Raw genomic sequence first — 18,263 nt, 5'->3', positions numbered from 1 at the left:
TAATGAAAATCTGGGTATAACATCTTGGAAGTGAAGTCTATAATACGACCCTGGAGGACGGAGGAATAGGCTGGGCAAGTTTTAGAAAAGCGGTGACCACGGCAACATCTCGGAAGTGAAGTCTACCTCGAGGATAACAATGAAGACACACCAGTGAAAAGCTGGGCATCACGAGAATACGAGGAAACTAGTCATTTTACTGAGTGTATGGCACACTCTACATAGCAAAGGGTGTGGAACCCAATACGATGCAGACATTCATTCAAATCGCATATCAGGCTACCACAGGTTGATGACCCAAGCACAGCGACGAGTCTCCTAGCCTAGCCATCATCAACGACCGACAGGACCTGACATGGTAGCGAAGTCTTACAGAAGTCGTAGAAACGTCCGAGTGGAGTGAGCCTACAGCACGAGCAGTGGGACGGATGACAGCCTCAACCTGGCTGGCTGTGCTAATCCCGAAATCATCACAACACCGAAGGACTTCTCATTCCTTCCCTCACTCGGATCTGAAATATGTTTATAGGAGAGATAAACTTAATTTAGGACAGAGTCCTATGAAGTGACTAAGTCACTATCACAAATGGCTGCGTCAAAATACCATTTAAGACTTGTTGGTCCGTGATAATTCAATGAATGATTAAACTCAAGCCCCTAACCTTAACTTTCAATAACACTTATTTAGGTAATCAGCCTCGAAGTACGAAACGAGCTGACGAACAATAACAGTTCTTAAGGAAACGAAGTCTGGGAAAGAAGGTCTGTCTTCTGCAATTCCCATTTCAATGACCATCTGGTGGGAGACAGGCGGAGGAATGGCATCAGTTTCCCGCGATGGTCAGCCATCCCTCACTAGTAGTCCAGAAAAAAAAAAAGAAAACAGTCAGTATCAGCGGTACAAACAATATCGATAGTGAGTAGAGCGTCCCGGGGGAAGACAAAGGACGGCAGGCCAGCAAGGTGTCTCTGCTTTGAATCACTTTCCCCACAAGACCGAGTGTCTAGCACCACATTACATCCTACTGCAACAAGCTTGCACCTACTTCATGTGTGTGGCCTCTCGTCCTAACGTAAATCTATGACAAGTAATGTATATGACTGCATTTACGGCATATTGTCTTAAATGTCAAGAGATACATACCTTAACATATTCTTCGAGATTAAAACTATTCATTATCCATGTTTACCTGTTGGGTCTTGGGTCGTCCTTGGGACGACAAGTCAAGTGTTGTGTCCTTTTTTTTGTTCATAACCTTAATAAAACGTCGCAGTCACATACCAAAATTCTAGGACAGGCCAGGGGGAGGACGTGCACATGTACACTACGGTCGGTGTGACGCACGAGAGGTTGTACACACGATTCCTGAGACCTCTTGTAGGTCAGGGGTCACGCCACATGTCTGCGAACAGACTGGGAAAGCTTCTCGACATATTCAGAGATGAACACTCGTTTTGTCTTTAGTTTTACCGACGATCAGCCATAATGAACTGTGGTGAGAACGATTTAAACGTGGTCACTTTATGATCGCATTCATAGAGGCGAGATGTTATCGCGCGCCGTGACAAGTTACCGAGAACGATAAATGTGATGCAGGCGAGAAGAAGTGAGAGGACAGAGGTAAAAGGAAGGGATCGAGATTAAGGTGAAGGACAGGGGCACAGTGGAGTGATAGTGGTGGGGAAGGGACATAGCTGAGGGGAATGTCTGGACGTGAAGGGAGGAGGTGGAGGTAGCTGTGAGGGAGGGAGGTAGGGAACGGCAGGGGATGATGGGGGTGGGTGAGGGGTGTCAAAGGCAGGATAAGGCCGAGGAATGTCCAGGGGAGATCACTGCTGTTTCACAACGTATTGAGAATGTGGCAAAAAACCCCACACAGTTCTATCCCGAGTATTATATGCTAAAGGACGCGCGCCACCTCCTGGGAGGAACAAAGACGCCCGTCCATCCCTTGGCACACACCGGGAAGGCCAAGATCCCGCTCACTGGATAGCAAACACACACACACACACACACACACACACACACACACACACACACACACGTGTAATGCTAATACCAAACACGTCATCATCTTCAGAGGGAGGCACCGGGTAAATCCACTTGGGAAGTTGACAATGGAGGGGAAAGAGTAGGAAAATGTAAACATGTCTCTTCTCCACCATCCTCCGGCCACTGAGAGAGAGAGAGAGAGAGAGAGAGAGAGAGAGAGAGAGAGAGAGAGAGAGAGAGAGAGAGAGAGAGAGAGAGAGAGAGAGAGAGAGAGAGAGAGAGAGAGAGAGAGAGAGAGAGAGAGAATGATCTTCACATATACACCCAAAGTGCGGGCACCTCTGCGTGTAAATCCCTGTGTGTGTGTGTAATCCTACGCAAGGGGATTAGCGTCAGTAACTCATGCGTGTAATCCTCTTATGTAGCCCTCCGTATCTGTAGACCTCATGTACATAACCCTAGCCCCATGTGTGCAGATTTATGAATACGACTCCCAAGCATGTATCCCTGGGCACATAGTCGTCATGGGTAGTCTCATCCAGACGGAGTCCCAAAGACGTTGTGTGAGTGGGTACCTGGATGTGTGCACCGCCGTGCGTATGGCCTTCACCCGCGTATCGCCAAGCGTATCCGACCCGCAGGTGGAGCCTCTGGGGCCGCGTATTGGATATACCAGTGCCAGTTACCCCAGGGCCTGACTCGTAGCATCACCTGCAACTTCGAATAGCCTTTCGCTGAGCTACTTGTCAACAATGGCCCTTTTGATCTCGTTACAAAGGAAAGAATTAGAGAATGTAAAAGTACGAAAAAGAAATCAAGGGCTGAGAGAGAGAGAGAGAGAGAGAGAGAGAGAGAGAGAGAGAGAGAGAGAGAGAGAGAGAGAGAGAGAGAGAGAGAGAGAGAGAGAGAGAGAGAGAGAGAGATGCGTGTGAATTTATCATATTTCAGACTAGGTGGTCTGTGGCTTCGCATATCCTCCGATGCTGATAACGTACTGCCAGTTGGGAGTACCGGTGGATGCGCTCGGCACCGTCCCAAGAAATGCTGAGAGGGAAAGTGGCCTTGGGAGCGTTCGCTGCGCGTCTGGGATAATCACATCATCCATCATTTTTCTGCTGGTACAAACGGGAAGGCAAGGTGAGGTTTACCGTCTTAAGGGCACCCTTACAGTCAGCTAGCAAAGGGTTGATGGTGTGAACAATGTCATGTGGTCACCGTCTCACACAATGACATCCGTCAGTTTCTCGTGTTTTCCTGGGTGGAGCCGGAGGCCCGTCTGTGCACACCAGAGAAGGACTTAGAAAGAATAATTCATGAAATACTCTCGAGGAATCGGAGGGATGATTTGAAATGCGGATGAGGGACAGTGCTGGCGAAGCGGTCGTCCAGTCGAAGCAAAAAAGATAAAAAAAAGACGGTGAAGATGGACAGTGCTGGCGAAGCAGTCGTCCAGTCGAAGCCAAAAAAAAAAAAAAAAAAGACGGTGAAGATGCTGCGGTAGCCGTGAGGTGAAGAAGAGTCGGATGTCCCTGGATTGGCGGATGAGTAACGCCCATGGCCACCAACATTCCTCACAGTCCACCCTTTTCAACACAGGTTCACCCTGTCATGTCGCCTCAAGGGGATACAACTTCGACAGACACACACACACACACAAAAGACCTGAAACCAATACTTTACATCCTGGTCACAGTTATCTAGCACTCTGCCTACGAAGAAAACAAGGCATCTCAGATTTTCTTCGTATGTCAGTCGCGAAGGAAAAAGTGTGTGGTGTACAGCAAGGGGAATCTCCACACGGAAGCTGCCTCACATTCTTTTCTTCTGCCCCCCGTGCAGGACACCTCGAACATACTCGTCGAGGACACGAGTCTTACGATTCTGGCTGGGGTGGGGTCCCTCTCTGGGACTTCCCCAACCCCGCTCACATGGCTGAGTCGGACTCGCTCGGCCTATCTACAAAGACGAAATTTTTTTTAAAAATCTTTCGTTATAACTTTTTTTTTCTCATGTGTGAACGACGGGTCTTGTAGAGTTACGGGTCAGCTGTATAGTGCTGGACGATTTGTAAGTTTTAGACAAATTTCAGTTGGTCGAAAATGATCACATAAGAAGTTTCGTGTTCCTTAGTGTCATCAGCACCGGTATGTGTGTGAGTGTGTGGTATCCTGTTGTGGACGTGATATGAGATCTCTACTGGGATATACTCGAAGGGAAAAGTCGCTCTTCAACCCATCTCACAGCAACCCTGTGAAGGCGACGCAGATGGTGAAGTCAAATGGTCCTAGAACCCCTTCGGAGAGACACCACAGATTTGTGCATGGAGTAAGGATGAAAGCAAACTCTTTGGAAAGGATAACTATCACTCACTAGAAATAGAATACACACACACACACACACACACACACACACACACACCGAAGGTCCAGTGGGGAGCAACAAAGACGGTACTATAATCAAAAGGGCTTACTTACAATGAGAAGTCAAAGGCCATCAATTTTTCCACTATAAGAAAAAAAAAAGCGGAGTAAGGGATGCCACGACTGCGTCATCTAATTCACATGCCAACAGTGACCATTTCTTCGAAAGATGCAAAGACAGATCCACCACACTCCATAACTTGAAATTAAGCAGGAAACTCGTCAGAAATGATAGAATGAAGTACTTTGATGGCACATGATGAGCGAAAGAATGGAATGAATTGAGTGATGTGAATGCGGACGGCATGCACACTAAGTTTCAAAAGCTGTGTCATTATATACGGGACGTTCAAGCGATGGTTACCTACGCCAATGGGGAGTCTCTCCCCGTTATGTTCAAGTAGGTAATTACAGACGACGCTCCACGAAGACAGAACTTCCTTTCTGTACTGTACAATTACGTAATTACAGACGGGACCTGTTAGAAAAAAAAAAAAACAGGTATTTGCACAGAAAATGAGCATGCGCACACATACATGTGGTGACGGAAATATCTGTAGAAACACTGGAACATACACACACCAACACGTGTAAACATACATGAACGGATAGAAACAGAAACACACGCGCACACACACACACACACACACACACACACACACACACACACACACACACACACACACACACACATACAAACTAAAACTTGGCCAAGAGAATCTTGTCACATTACCGGTGCCGCACGACAGACATAGGCAGCTGCTGCGTTTGAATTCACTGGACTCGATATATCCTGAGTGGTGCACCTGTGTTGGGCACGCCCCCTACCACACATCCTGAGGTCGCGTCCCGACAGAGTGTGGGAGCAGATCTTCAAACTCACGCGAGGAAGATCCTGACGTGTGAATGAATGCCTTGTAAGACATCACCCTCAGGACGTACACTGTATACCACGAAAGCAGAATCTTATGGTGCATCAGTGAGGGCTCCTGCAGGGGGGGATGCTGCACACGACTGCATGCAGGCACGAGTGAAAGATCCTGCACATGACTGCATGCAGGCACGAGTGAAAGAAGCCGCGCATGAACACAGGCTATCAGCATGGGTGCCCATCTGCTCCAACAGACGTGCACGTGAAACGGGATAAGAGTCGGCCATCTGTAACCACTTGATCACGACAGTACGACTTTCACGGTTGAAGTGTAAAAAAAAATGAGGGTAAGGTTTACATATCCTGAATTACTTGTGTGAATTCTATTTATGTGAATTCTATTTCAAATATGCTACAGCTCTAGTAACATATCGAAATCTTTCAAAGTAAAAATCTAAGAAACACTTCGGTTATCATCTTAAATGACCAGTTATAATGATGATACAGAAACCATGAATACTTCGAATATAAAAATCATAGATGGTAAAATTCAGTTTTTAAAATTACCTTCCCCCCCCCAAAAAAAAAAAAAGACTCAGTTACTTTTACGACATCCTTTTAAAGTGCAAACCCGTCATACATTTTCTGTCTTGATTTCTAACAAGAACACTAAAACAAACATGAAAAATGAACCCTGGAAGTTGAGGTAGGTCAACCACAGTGAAGGTGTACGTGTCTGGCTCTCCTCCATGTACGGCCATACCGTGACTACTGGTTGCTGCAGCGCCTCACCCTAGGAATTAATCAACAGGGCTTAGCAATCTGTTTTCCCGGCCCGACCTGACTGTTCGTTTTTCCACCGCGAGAATCAACCTGGCGATGCTGGAAAATGATGTCCACATTCTTTTCGATATTCCTACACATCATTACCGAGACCCCTTCCTACCCAAAACCTCTCCAGAGATAACCATCAGCCCTCAAGGAGAAATATAAGACTCATCCCAGCCGAACTCTTCAGTCACATCAAACACAACCAAATATACGCACAGTGAAATGATCCGATAAGTACTATACAACCACCCTTCCCAAACTCAGTCTTAAACTCCACCCAACCAACACATAAATACATGAGCGGCTACACTCCCCAGACAAACACGAGTCACACTTTCCTATCTAAGCGCTGGGTATCTTCCATCCTCACAACGCCATAAAACACCGTCTCAACGTATCCCACGACCCTTCACGTCCACGATAAAACATCCACCACTAAGACAAAATGAACACTTACTACACAACTGCTCTGTACTCTCCTCACACAGACGGACACACATTACCCTGTGACCTATGGTCCCGCCCAGTGGACGTGGCTGGCCTCGTGAGGGCTGCCGAGGCCCTAAAAAGAAAAGAGGGGACTCCTGGGGCTGGAGGTATGTGTATTTACTTATATATCATCCCCTGGGGATTGGGTAGAAGGATTAGTCCCTATCTCTAGCACAACGGAGATGGCGCGACTGGGAGGAGCAGGAGCGTAGGGCTGGAAATCCTTCCATCCTGAACTCACTTTCCAAAAGCAGACACAGGAGCCATGCGAGGATTCTGCCTCGCTCCAACGTCTGTTCCAAGGTCTACCTCGATATGGCGTGAAAGGCAAAGAATTATATATATATATATATATATATATATATATATATATATATATATATATATATATATATATATATATATATATATATATATATATACACACACACACACACACACACACGTATAATAACAATGAAATACGAAATACATGAAAAGCAAGATTTGGGAGAGGCAAGATTAGTCAGTAGCAAATAAAATCATACGTCTAACAAAAGACAAAAGAAGAAGGTACAAGTGACTAAGGGAAAGTAAAAGTTAAAAAAAGGTAAAGATTGAGTTTAAAGTAAGAAGAAGTAAGAGAAGAAATAAAGTGAAAGTAAAAGAAAAAGATGTGGTGAAAAGCCACAACAACACAAGGTTATGCACATGACAAGGTCAGAAGATATGCCGGTAAGAGTACAGGGGAGACAGCCGCTCATGTTGGATTACCTGGTCAAGCCACCACGGGTCTTTAATACGCTTACGTGTTTATCTCGCGGTAACAGATAGTCGCTGTATACTTCTTGTCTGCTTGCATATCAAATTCTCGCCAGCTTTCTGACTCACGCATTCATCGTAGGGTTCATTCGCATTTGCCCACACTCTCCTCACCGCTCTATTACAATGCTGCCTCCTGTTCCTCACCGCACCGAGCGCCTCTACCATTCCTGGTATTTACGTACATCCGTCTTGTATTATTTTACCTCCACTCGACTCCCAATTCACAGCTGTCGCTTTACATGCCGGTGTTTACCTGTTCAAGTGTCTCTATCTGCCTATTAACTTGAAAGTTTATCTCTTTCTTTGTCCGCCTTATCATTCACGTGTTAATCAACTGCATCATCTTCTCTATCATTGACTGCGAGTGTTTGCCTCTTATATGCAACTTAAGGTACATACATCTACGTGCACTCTCTGCCTCGTCACTGTTTATTCTTACAGTCACTTAGTGTACTTGTTGTGTGCTTGTATTCTCCTCTCTATTCTTCTGCGCTTATTCACTTAAGTTTCTCAGTTAAGCGTAAATTTTACTTTTTTTTTCCTTTCGTCATGTTTTTGTATTCCATTGTTTCTGTGCGAGTGGGAGTCGACGAGTGATTAAATGGTGCCGACACCTTCACTATCCAGGCATGAACGATGGCTAGTTGTCTGTGATTTTGCCTCGCTTCACTATCCTGCTGCTGTCTCTCGTCTCACCTTCATTACTTTACTATCCTTAAAAACCTGTTTCCTCATATTTCGCTCTTTGCTTGGTGCATCACCTGTTCGGCTGCAGACTTGATCCCCGGGCTGACGTTGCGCTTTGTATCACAAGCAAAGACATTTATTATCAGGAGAAAATAGCGTCTTAGCTAACCACGCCTCATGACTACCATGCCCACACCCCTGCCCACCAAAATTTCTGTGCAGGATCTTTGTTATACATGTCTTATAGAAATAAGTAAACAAGTTATAAAATAATTCTTTATTCTCTCTCTCTCTCTCTCTCTCTCTCTCTCTGTAAAGCATGCTGAAGTTTGTGTCCGTCTGGACAAGGTAAGTGGAGGGCAGTTAACAGGCAGCTCTTCTGCGTCTTAAGTGTGGAAACTGCATCTCGGACATGTGGGGTCCTGTGATGTACTGAATCGGTGTTCCTAACGTAGAAGGGATGGGCCACCGGTGCCCAGGGCACAGACGAGAAAGTGACTCGCGTCTGTCTGGGAAATGTAGTTTCAGATGAGTCCACGTCTGCTGGAATGGAGTCTAAGATTGGACTGTGGCAACGACAGTTTGGTGTCTGTAGGATCATATCGATGTGAATGCGTTTCCTCATTCTGTTGTCTGCTTGGGGTAGGGAGATAGGTGTGCACAGGTGGCTGAGGTGTGGGGCTGGGGTGAGCCCTTTTATTTCTGTGTGAAGACTGGTCGGTGGTAATGAAGTGGCTCGGATGGGAAGAGGTCAGTGCTTGCTCAGAACTGAGTGACGAGGATTAAGGCAAGACTGTACTTGCAATATTTCTATTTCGTTGTGCAAGTGCTGGGTGTCTGGTCGCTTCGGAGACCTGCAGTTGCTTTGAATGTCCTGATGTGCGTGGTTTGTTGTTTAATGTTTGCTCCTATACGGGTGTACGATCAGAAAGGTGAAGTAAGGTTGAGGGCTGAGATGGATGAATTGTTTGCAGATGATACTGAAGAATTTTCTTCGCAGTCCGAAGCTGGTGCCGATGAGCGTTCCCTGGGAAATCAGTTTAAGTACTTTGTTCTCATGTTTGTTAATGGGGAAGTGAATGCCATGCGCGTGTCGTGTATTATCATCAGAGTTCAAACTTCGGACACTTATGGTGCTACTGCACCTTCAAGTCAGCGCTCCACCAGACATACACCCATCACAGACCACACTCCCTAGACAAATACGATTCTTTCTATTCTATCTACACTGTGGACAACACCCATCTCTACACCATTACAAACACCGGTTCAACGGATCTCAAGACCCTTCGTGCCCACGATGAAGGCGCTGAACACTCACTGCTCAATATCCCCGCATTCTCCCCACACAGAGACACACATGACTACATTTCATGACCTGTGGCCGGCTTTCTAAGGCTAAGAGAACCCTACAGGAGATAAAAGGGACACCTGGGGCAAATAGGTACAGCATATGTGTATGCGTAATGTCTTATCTGTATTGTTCGGGTAGGAGTCCTACACTCGTGAAGCCTCATCTTTCGAACTTTCGTTGCATACAACGATCTAAACTTCTGTATGATGTCCCACATTCACACTCTCATGACTCAAGTTTATTCCACTCACGCACTACTCGTGATATAAACGTACTTCTGTACATCCTTTCTAAAGATTTCGTAACTTCGTGCAATGCCCTCTGGTATGAGTGGGTCTGTGAAGTGCATTGCAGCACGTTAGTGAACTTGTTTCTATCGAAGTGCATTTCCCGTATGTGGGGAAAGCAGCAGTGGCTTCATTCCACGATAATCTTACGTTTCTCACACAAGTTGCACCAAGATTTCGTAGCTTCGTGCAATGCCTTCTGGTATGAGTGGGTCTGTGAAGTGCATTGCAGCACGTTAGTGAACTTGTTTCTATCGAAGTGCATTTCCTGTACGTGGGGAGATGAGCAGTGGCTTCATTCCACGATAATCTTACGTTTTCTCACACAAGTTGCACCAAGATGGCTTCGCAATGCATTCCTAGCTTCCTAACTTCCCTTCCTGTCTTTTCCTTAAGCATTATCAACCCGAATATTCGGAATATCTTCCTTCGCACATGAAAAGAAAAATAAAAGCAATTACTTACATCTACCGTAAAACCAAAGATGCAACTCCCTAATTCAAGAAGCAGAAGATCTTTATATGTGTAACATTCATTTGACTTTCCATGCCTTCCTGGCGGAACAAAAATGCCATAATCGTGTTTCTGGCCGAAATATATGCAAATTCACTACGTGCTGAGAATATTCTAAGATCTGTTGAAGAACCGGCACCGATACGAGTCTCCCGGCCCAACAGCCGAACCGACTGCCTTTATCCTGAGTTATAATACTGTACTTGTTTGTGAGCGTCGCCTGGCTTACCCCCCCTCTTCTTCTCCTTCTAACATGACCAGAGCAGCAGCTGAACTGACGAGGATACTCCTCAAACTGAATGGCTCAAGTCCATCTCTTGGCTTCAGTACTGACCTCTGCTCCTCCCTCTTGCTTTCTTCCCACCTTCTCCCCTCCCCTCAACCCTCACCCTCACCCCCACGTATGACTGTCGTTCTTTAACCCCCGTGAAACAATCCTCCCCCTCACCCCGCACCTGACTCCCCCTGCAAGACTCTTCCTCCCTTGTAATTCATCAATTTCTTCTTCCCTGTCCATATATCATTGTCCCTCCCTGACCTCCATGCCTCCTTGTTATTCAACGATCCCCCCCCCCACTCCTACCTCCCCCCCCCCCCCCCCCCCCTGTGAAGCAGCTGCCGTCAGTCGCCCACCCATTGCCCCCCCCCAGCCAGAGACACCCCCTCCCCCTCCCCTAACCTCCGTCGGCGGCGCTCCTCCCCCACCTCCTCCTCCTCCTCCCGTCTTCACCGCGCCCTTGTCTGTCCCTGGTGGTATATAAGGTGTCCTACTACCACAAGATCGCAGTTGGTTCCTCTCCTTCAGTGCTTAAACTCAGAGACACCAGGTAAGTCGGCGAGGTGGCTCTCTGTGGCCCTCCCTCAAGGGGGTCCGGACCATCCGAGCTGGCCATCGTCTTGTCTTCGGGAAGCACGTCTTCCCGGTTCACTCTGACTTAGTGTGTAGCGCGTTACAGGTGGTGAGTGTGATGGTTACAGCGAGTGGGGAGTAGACACTGGTTATGCTGTATATTTTTCCTAAGTTTACTCTGTTGCTACGAGGATAAGAACTTAAAAGTCTCAGAAAACAGGATGATGATGATGATGATGATGATGATGATATCATCTCTGAAGGCATCATAGACGCAGTATAGTTCTTAACATATCTGAAAAAGATATTACCATGTCTGAGATTCATAGTACCTCCGTCTCTGGCAAGGGAAAGAAACGAGCGTCATGCAACTCCAACAGTCACATGAAGGCTGTATCGTCTTCGTTAAAACTTAAGATTATAATTCACTGTATCTTGACGATATTCTGATGTCTGTATATGAAGTCAAGTGTAGCTGTGATGGGAAAATGTGTCTATATCTTAAAGCCAGAGCTTAAGAGGTCTTCTGCTAAGCCGAGGATAACTTGGTGAGTGAGAGTTGAACTCTCCCACCAGTCCGTATAACTTTCTCCGTGACTGGCAAGCACCCTTTGAACCACCACCTCCCCGTGAACCATAGCCTCCCCGTGAACCACAGCCTCTGTTGAACTAAAGCCTCCCTGTGAACCACAGCTTCTCTGTGAACCACAGCTTCCCTGTGAACCACAGCTTCCCTGTGAACCACAACCTCTGTTGAACTAAAGCCTCCCTGTTGAACCAAAGCCTCACAGTTTATCTACCACATCCGGTGGTTTTCCCCTATTCTCAAGTCCCTTTCAAGTAACTAGAAGTAACACAGACAAGTCTCTCCGGGCACCAGTCACGAAGCCAGAACGAGAGGCGACAAGGGAAAGGATAAGCTCCGGGACGCACAAGTGAAATGACTTTTTAGTGCAAGGAACATTACCCTGTTAACCTATAGTCTTTGTCTAAAAGGTCTTATCAGATATGAAATATACATACACACACACACACACACACACACACACACACACACACACACACATATATATATATATATATATATATATATATATATATATATATATATATATATATATATATATATATATATATATATTGGAAAGAGAAGAGGGAGAAGAAAATCAGGTACAAGAACGTGGGTGACTTTATGTCTATATGTTGCTAGATTCCAGCTGAATCAGGTGGTCACCAGACTTCACCGCCAGTACTCATCACTTAACACCGAGAATATATTGTCCCTGACAACCTGCAGTGTCGCAGGTACTGCGGCAGAACAGACACTGGGGATGGTTTGATTCATTAACCTCGCCTAAAAGGTTCTTCCCCAGCGCATCACTGAGGCATCCGCTGCCCAATATGGCGTGCAGGTCACGGACGTGGGACGACAGAGGAGTCGGGGGAGAGACTGAGAGAGCTGAGGAGGGCGGATCCGTTGCATGAGGAGGAGGAGGAGGAGGAGGGGGCGGCGGGGCGGGACGCGAGAGAGGTAGAGACGGAGAAAGGAGAGCTTAGGGTGACGGGGAAGAGGGTTAAGAAACGCTAAGTCCACAGAGGTCAGGGGAAGACGATGAAAGTTCGTATGTACTGTGTAGGCATTGTTGATCCTGGGCGGCGGTGTTCACACTGTGGCTGGCCCCAGCAGGCTTATGTGGCCCCGCGTCTGTCTCCCGCAAATGAATCTTTACCTGTTTAGTTACAAGCTTACAACAAGAGGGTAAATACTTGTGGCAGGTAATGGAAAACACGAGAACCAGACCAGCGCCCAACAGTCAAAAAGATAATTAACATAATCATCATTGAATAGAAATAAATATGTATAAATATACATATATATAAATATATGTAAAATGTACGGTGCAAGAGGGTGAATGAAGAACAGTTAGTAAGAGAGAAAAAAAAAAGAATTACCACGGTCATATTACGCAAGTCCTCGCCCAAGCAACTGTTCTGATCGCTCAACCTCTCTCATCCTAACCCATCATATTCCAAGACACTCACAACATAAAACTTTTCACGCGAGATCTCTACGTTCTCCATACTCACTTTCCTCTACCAGCAGTGTCAGCGCCCTCAGAATCCTGCCGTTAAGTTGCTGCTTTCGCCATATCTAGCTACAGGGTTTTCATGATTTGTACCATAATCAAACGTTGTACCGTTTGGATAAGCGACAAATGCGGCTTGAAATGACTTCAGTTATAAAATCAGTCATATGTGTAATTATGCAAACTCCATGACCCCTTTTTTTGTGGGGGTCAGCAGCGCGATAGCTGTGCTCCATACGGGAGCCCAATAGTCGGCTACTTTGTAACGGGAAGGCCTTTGACGACGCTGTACTCTTTCCCTTCTGTTGACGTTTGAACAGCTTCGTTGAGTTGATCCCCCGTTTACAGTATTACCACATATAGGTATGTGTGAGGGAGTATGTGTGGTACGTAAATGAAATAAAAATCATGAACTTCCACAAGAGATGTCAGACAGCATAAGAGACTAGTTATCCCTAAAAAGATCGTACGCCAACCCTCCTAGTTCTCCTTCATAGAAAACTTAGTGATGGGAGCGGTGACTATAATACTTTAGTTCCCAGACGTCGTTGAAAATTCCAACGATTCATAACATATAGGATTTGAAATGTAGCATATCTGTCATCACTCCCGTCAAACTGATGTATAAAGATAATTTTGTGCCTATAATGAGATATCTTACGTTAACCTAGTCCAGAATTCTGATAACATAATCCCTGTTTCTCTTGTCATCCGAAATATAAACTGAAGGATGCTGGTAGGAGGTTGTGGGGAGACTGGTGATGACGGGACCAGTGGGCAGGGAGGGTGATGGTAGTGTTGTGGGGAGGCAGTAGAAGACAAGGCAGGAGGGAAGATAGGACGCTGAAGAGGTATATCAGGTCAGAATGCAAAGGACCGACAAGGGATGTTAGGGTAAGCTAACATTCCATGGCAAGGTACATTAACGTAGGCTGCGTGGTAAAAGGTACCTGGCCAGGTATGTTAAAACTGGCTGCATGGGATGAAGAGAAATATCTTAAGTTGTACAGATAATCATGGAAGAAAGATATTCTAAAAGTCCAGAATAACTGTAGGTACAAATCAGACCCGGGATTCATTCCATCTCGCGCACGGAATCATTCTAACCTGTTGTGACAGGCGAGAAACTGCTTGCATAAAGTCGCGGTTGAATCACAGGCGCCATCACGTGGGGTCGTGTCGTTCAAGCCCATAGCTTCGTGCAATGGGTTCACGCGACAGGCAGTGGAGGGAGAGGAGCGTTCTCGGCAGAAGTCTCTCAAGGCACCGCGTTGAACAGTTCGTCCTACAAATCGACCCATATTTACCCTGAATACCTCGTACTGATGCCGTGATCTCTACGAGACATACCATATATTAAAAGGATCTATGATTCAGAGTGGGAATCTAAGTAGGTCTGTGTTGTGCGAATCATTCATCTCACCAGAGTCACCCCCTGCCAAATGCCACTACCTCTTGTGAGACTCCATGTGAGTAGCAGTTTTCACGTGACTATCATACTGATTGACCTAGCATAAGATGGGCGCCCCGGGACTACACACCCTCCATGCAAGCGGCCACGTATGCCCTCATCCAGCACCCATCCCACTCTAGAAGAGTGAGATAGGTGACGGGTGTGGGTATTGTGGGCGTTATGGGACCCCAGGAAAGTGGGTGGGTCCCGGGGCCCCGCCCTTTGCCCCGAGTGACCACGCCCCTAACCTGGTGTCTCTTGCAGGATGCGGCTGCTGTGCCTGATACTACTGGTGGTCACCGCCGCCGGGGCCGACAAGTTCTTCCCAGGTCCTCCTGGGGGCCGCGCCTTTGACGTCTTCCCTCAGGGTCTTAATGACTATTTACCCCCAAGGGAGGAACCTTGCCTCCCAGTCTACGTCACGAGAACAAGTACGTCCGTCGTACAGTCTTTCTCGATTCGCACGGATGATGTTGTGGTGACAAGAACCGGTACCACCACAGTGCTCATCTCGCAGGTCATCCCCACCACCATCACAAGGACCAGCGTCAACACTGTGGGACAGACGGTGTCTCGAACTGTAGTCCTGACTCAAACAAGCCAGGTCGTGACCACCGTCGACAGGACAGTGACCGGCCCCGACTCCACCAGGACCATCCGGTTCACTGTCACCAGGACGGAGAACGTGGCGAGGACCATTACCAACACGGTACGCTCCACCGTCACGAGAGATGTGGTCGTTACCAGAACGTCTATCGAAACCGTTGCGAGGCCTACTACCATCACAAGACAGGATGACCGGGTGGTGACCAACACGGTACCATTCCAGCTCACGACCACCATAACCAACATCAGGACCTCCGTGGTTCAGTCGACGGTACAGATACCAGGTCCGACACGTACCGTACAAAGTACGCAAGTGGTGCGTACAACGGTAGACACCACCAGCATATACCAGCCTCCTCCCGTGAGGGTGACGCAGACACGTACCAGCAGCCAGGTGATCTACACCACTGTGCTCACTACCAGGATCACCGAGGAAGTACGCCCGATACAAGTTTTCACCACCCGCACCATCTTCAACACACAGTACCGCACTGAGACCCAGCGGGTCACTGCTACACGCACCACCACACGCATCGTAGGTAACACCATCACCAGGACGCAGGTGACCACAGTGGTGCGGCCCACCACAGTGGCTTTCACAGAGACGGTGGTGCGAACAGGAGAAGGCCGTGTAACCACTCGCACCTCCACCATCTTCAGCAGCATCGTGCGCACGGTCAGCGTGCCCGTGCAAGTGGTGACGCAGAGAGTGGATTCAACACGGGTGGTGGACAGTGTGGTGTTCATTACACGGACTGGCATCAACACCAAAACGGTCACCAGGACGGAACAGGCCCCATGCACAGCCGTCGGTTACAATTACCAAGCTCCTGCAGTACCCTTCGGCATCTAACTCCACGAAGGCCATCAGAATTCATCCGTACAGGCAGCGATGGTCTCAACACACGACTGTACAGATAGTAAATAACTCCTGTAGACTTCAATTAGAAAATGAAAGGAGCAGCTGACGGAGTCCTCTGGGTCTGTAGTGTTCTGCAAGACAAAACGAGCACGACGCTGCGCTCATGACGGATCCGTACTTACCCAAAAATGTCATCTGACGGTCACTTCAGGAGAACCAGAATATAAACATTAAATTGCCTATAACTTAAAAGTATAAGTCCAGAACAATAACTTTGGCAGAAATGAAAACTTGGAGTTATAACTCTTCAAAAATAAACACTGATATCTTGTTTCCTTCATTCTTATCCACGTACATTATGAACATTCTTATCAATGTACATTACATACATATAATATACATGGCAGTTTATGGTAAGTTCTGAGGCATCCTTATCGTCGTAAAAGCTATATGTCTGTTATCTGAGAAATATTTCATATATACTTGTCACTAGAGATGGGTAAAGACTGTTGTGTTTTTGTGTTGCAGGATGGTGCACAAACTGTTGCTAGTGTTGCTGGCGCTGGCGGGGCCCTGCCTCACCGCTAAGCTTCCCACTATCGCCGGCGTCCCTCCTGGCCGTGATAGGCAGCTCTTCCCAGGACCCTCCCAAGAGCTCTTCCCCGGTTCGGATGCCTTCATAGACAGCTACCTACCACCCCCGAAAGAGCCTTGTGTCCCTGAGACCAAGACCCGGACGCAGACCACTACCGTGACCTCCTACAGGGGACAGACACAGACCAATTTCATCACCCAGTTCGTGACGCGGACGGTGACCAACACCCGCCAGTAGGTTCCACTGTGTATTCCACCTTGGTCTCCACTGTGACCCGCCCTACCACCATCTTCAACACCATCGTCTCCACGCAGTTCATCACCCGTACCCAGTCTAACGTGGTGACCCGCCCTGGGGGCACCACCACATTCACCAGGACACAGACACAGGTGTCAACACTCACCCAGATCCGCACCATAGTGTCAACCGTTGTGAACACCGTAGGGCAGACCCTCACACGTACCCAGATCTCCACGCAGCTGGTGCCCACTACCTTCACGCGCACGGTGACGAATACAAGAACCCAAGTGGTAACCCAGACCCTGAGACCCATCACCAGTACCCGCGTGGAAACCCAGGTGAGGACGTCCGTGGTGACGCGCACCCAGCCGGCCCAGACCTTCACCGTTACCACCACCCGCGTATCCACTGCCTTCGTAACTCGCACCGTGACCCAGCCGGCCCTCACCTCAACGGTGGTGTCCACGCGGGTCAATACCGTGAGGAGCACCGTTGTCAACACCGTCGTCAGCACCCGGGTGTCCACTAACCAGGTTACCATCACCCAGACCCAGACGCGCGTCACCACCCAGGTGAGCACAGTGAGGGTGCCAACCACCGTCGTCCAGACTCAGATAGTGTCCACCACAGTCACCGATGTACGCCTCAGCACACAGGTGGTGCCCACAACCGTCACCCGCCGCACCACCGTCACCAGGACGGTGCCAGGCACAGGCCAGGTCATCACTAACTACGTGACTCGCACCGCCACCAGCACAGTGACTCGTGGAGGAGGCATAACCACCACCCAGATCGTCAACACTGTGTACCGCACCAACGTCGTCACGAGCACCTCCTTCCGTGACCGGGACGTGACCGTCACCAGAACTACCACCGTGCCATGCACCTCCAAGGTCGGCTACCACTACGATGAACCAGCCCGCCCATTCAGGCTCCCTGGTTAAAGTCGCCATTAGAGAGAAGGTGAGCCGGTGTGCTTCCATCTCGACCCAACTCACATTAATATTTTTGACACCGGACGAGGATTGGACTAAAAAAAAGTAATGAGCTGCTGTCTTTAGAAAACAACTTGTATTATAACATCTCTGCAATAATCAAGTTTGTACATCTTCAATAAATAAACAAGATAATTAACGTTCCCCTCTTGCATGCAACACAACGACGAGGTTTTTCCGTCAATCTGACTCAAATTTTGGCTGCGAGTGTTCAACCTGTGATCCGGTAGGGTGGGCGAGGGCGGCCACTGCTGCACGTCCCGCTAGAAGTGTCAGTCTTGTCCCACTCCTGCACCGAGGGCCACAATCGCCCGAGGTACAGCAAC

At 47.8% G+C, this 18,263-nt stretch overlaps 1 protein-coding gene and 1 long non-coding RNA gene across 2 annotated transcripts in view; one reads left to right on the top strand and one right to left on the bottom strand.

Moving 5' to 3' along the window:
- LOC139752734 (uncharacterized) overlaps positions 1–18,263 on the bottom strand; it is a 270,859-nt gene that overhangs the window by 152,564 nt on the left and 100,032 nt on the right. The gene's annotated exons all lie outside the window — the stretch shown is intronic.
- The window catches only part of LOC139752730 (uncharacterized), a 7,388-nt gene continuing 110 nt past the window's right edge, over positions 10,986–18,263 (top strand). Inside the window, 3 exon segments of the mRNA XM_071668575.1 lie at positions 10,986–11,076; positions 16,636–16,931; positions 16,934–18,263. The exon segment at positions 16,934–18,263 is cut by the window's right edge and continues 110 nt beyond it. Coding sequence (XP_071524676.1) covers positions 16,637–16,931; positions 16,934–17,886 — 1,248 coding nt within the window. The 5' untranslated portion in view covers positions 10,986–11,076; position 16,636 and the 3' untranslated portion in view covers positions 17,887–18,263.

This window comes from Panulirus ornatus, chromosome 13 (genome assembly GCF_036320965.1).
Source record: "Panulirus ornatus isolate Po-2019 chromosome 13, ASM3632096v1, whole genome shotgun sequence".
Lineage (NCBI taxonomy): Eukaryota > Metazoa > Arthropoda > Malacostraca > Decapoda > Palinuridae > Panulirus > Panulirus ornatus.
Note: the sequence above shows the minus strand (reverse complement) of the source record. Positions and strands in the feature narration are given on the sequence as shown.